The sequence below is a fragment of the Notothenia coriiceps genome, unplaced genomic scaffold, assembly GCF_000735185.1.
Source record: "Notothenia coriiceps isolate Sejong01 unplaced genomic scaffold, NC01 NC01_scaffold00010728, whole genome shotgun sequence".
Classification (NCBI taxonomy): Eukaryota; Metazoa; Chordata; class Actinopteri; order Perciformes; family Nototheniidae; genus Notothenia; species Notothenia coriiceps.
In genome coordinates, this window is record NW_011343429.1 from 1 (window position 1) to 2,203 (window position 2,203).

At 49.1% G+C, this 2,203-nt stretch overlaps 1 protein-coding gene across 1 annotated transcript; it reads left to right on the forward strand.

Annotated features, from left to right (window-relative positions):
* Positions 1-6: 6 nt before the first annotated feature.
* Positions 7-1,946, forward strand: LOC104946169 (pecanex-like protein 3; the record flags this gene model as incomplete). Its single annotated transcript, XM_010771947.1, has 4 exons — positions 7-145; positions 700-974; positions 1,247-1,416; positions 1,540-1,946. Coding segments are annotated over exons 1-4 (954 nt in total), but the record flags the coding sequence as incomplete, so codon positions are not given.
* Positions 1,947-2,203: the final 257 nt, after the last annotated feature.

A 2,203-nucleotide genomic window follows, 5' to 3' on the forward strand; every position in this document is an offset into this window, starting at 1 on the left:
CACGAGGGCGACCCCGTGTGGCGCAGACGCCATTTTAGCAAACATGCCTTCACTGCTCGCACTGCGCCACATCATGGATGACGGCAGCGACGAGTACAAGATCATCATGCTCAACAAGAGGTTCCTCAGCTTCAGAGTCATCAAGGTTACAGCTCTCTCTCTCTTATTACCATACCATAATACTTTAATGGTCAGATCAAGTCTGAAATGTGACTTTCATCACAGCAGCTCAACATAGACAAGCATCACCGGCTGTCTCCTCGTCTCCGGCTTGTTTTTAGGAATCAAAATAATCTGTTTATCCCGGGGGAGATCGGGCTGGGTGACGGCTGCTCTATTTTATACTGACATTTGACATTTAAGTTGAACTGACATTTTAAGTTGAGTGAAGTAAAACATTGCAAAAATAGATAGATGTGTATATAGGAGGGTGTTAAAGTTACATATGTCCAATAAAAGATACAATCAAATTGACAAAAACAATATACGTAAACATAAGAAGTTAATGGAAAGATTAACATATTTACTACAATATAAAATATCTATTTTAATTGATTATTGGTGCATTTTTCTATGAAATGTAATTGCTTTATTTACACCATGCTGCTCTTTCTGCCCTGGACCAGATGTAGTTGTTTATATTCAGCCGTTCCGCCTCCTGCTCTCCTCTCACTTCTTCTTCTTCTTCTGCTCCTACAGGTGAACAGAGAGTGTGTGCGGGGGCTGTGGGCGGGGCAGCAGCAGGAGCTGGTCTTCCTGCGCAACCGTAACCCAGAGCGCGGCAGCATTCAGAACGCCAAGCAGGCCCTGAGGAATATGATCAACTCCTCGTGCGACCAGCCCATCGGATATCCCATCTACGTGTCCCCCCTCACCACCTCGTACGCCGGGGGGCACAGCCAGCTGCGCTCTGTGTGGGGGGGGCCTGTCAGCCCGCACAACATTTACACCTGGCTCATCAGCAGCTGGGACAGGTACGTGCTTTAGACTTGATGTGATGAATGCAGTGTTTTGGGGACAGGGGGAAAGCTAAGTGAAAATATCTCAACTCACTCTAGATTTCAAACTCTGATCAACAACACCGCCCACCCCCCCATTTTACTCCACACTTGGGTTAGGATTTATGTTTTTGCTTTTCTTTGTACTGTTTCTGTTCATATTGTATGCAAAGCGTCTTTGAGCATTTGGAAAAGCGCTATTAAAAGTCCCATGTCTTCTTATGGTAATGTGAGACTGGTCTCTGCAGGCTACAGAAGGGTTGTGGTGCGGGCTGTAACAGCGGAGGTAACATCGAGGACTCAGACTGCGGGGGGGGCTCCACCTCCATCTCCACCAACCCAGCAGTCCACACCACCCACAGCACCCCCGCCTCCAGCCTGCCCCAGCCGCACATCACTAATCTCCAGCCTTTCATGGGTAAGACCTAAAGCCAACCACTGCTTCGGGTGTTGTAAACAAATATAGTAGCAACGTTATTTTTGTTTGCTGAAATAATTCAATGTTTTACCTTTTTTAAGAAACACTTATTTTGCTTTTCAGGTACAGACAACCCTGTAGGTCCAACCCAGAGCTGGCCTCGCCACCCCCAGCCCCTCCCACTAGCTCTGCTCAGCCAATCAGAGGGCAGGATGGAGGCAGGCCTGCTCAGCTCCTTGCAGCGAACGTCCTCCATCCAGGGGCTCCTGGGCCACCAGCTGTCCAGCTCCCAGCTGTCCTTCAGCAGCTCTCTGCTCCCCCCCCCTCTGCCCGGCCCGGAGCGCTTCTGCGTCCCGAGCCTCCTGGAGACCTCGGGCCACAGAGCGGGTCAGCGGGCCGGCTTCGGGCCGGGCGGGGGGCTTCACTACGAGAGCCACTTCGGCAAGTGGAGCTTCTCAGGCAGGAAGGGCTTCACCGGACCAGCTGCAGTGGAGGGGGAGGCCCTGACAGTTCAGACCCTACGCACACAGGTGAGGAGCTGCTGTCACTGTCAATCACATGTTACTTTAGTTGTCCGGCCCCTATACATTCATGTATTTTTTTTAGATATGCTATGGAATTTTAATTATTGTATTCTAACTGTATTTGAGTCATTGTGTTTTGTACCCATTCATTGGTATTTTCACATTTATCTTGTCATTTGACTATTTTCTCAGATATGTTTGTTGTTTTTTTTGGGAAATAATTGACCCTGTCCTCCTTCGCCCTCTGACGCAGCTGACCAGCC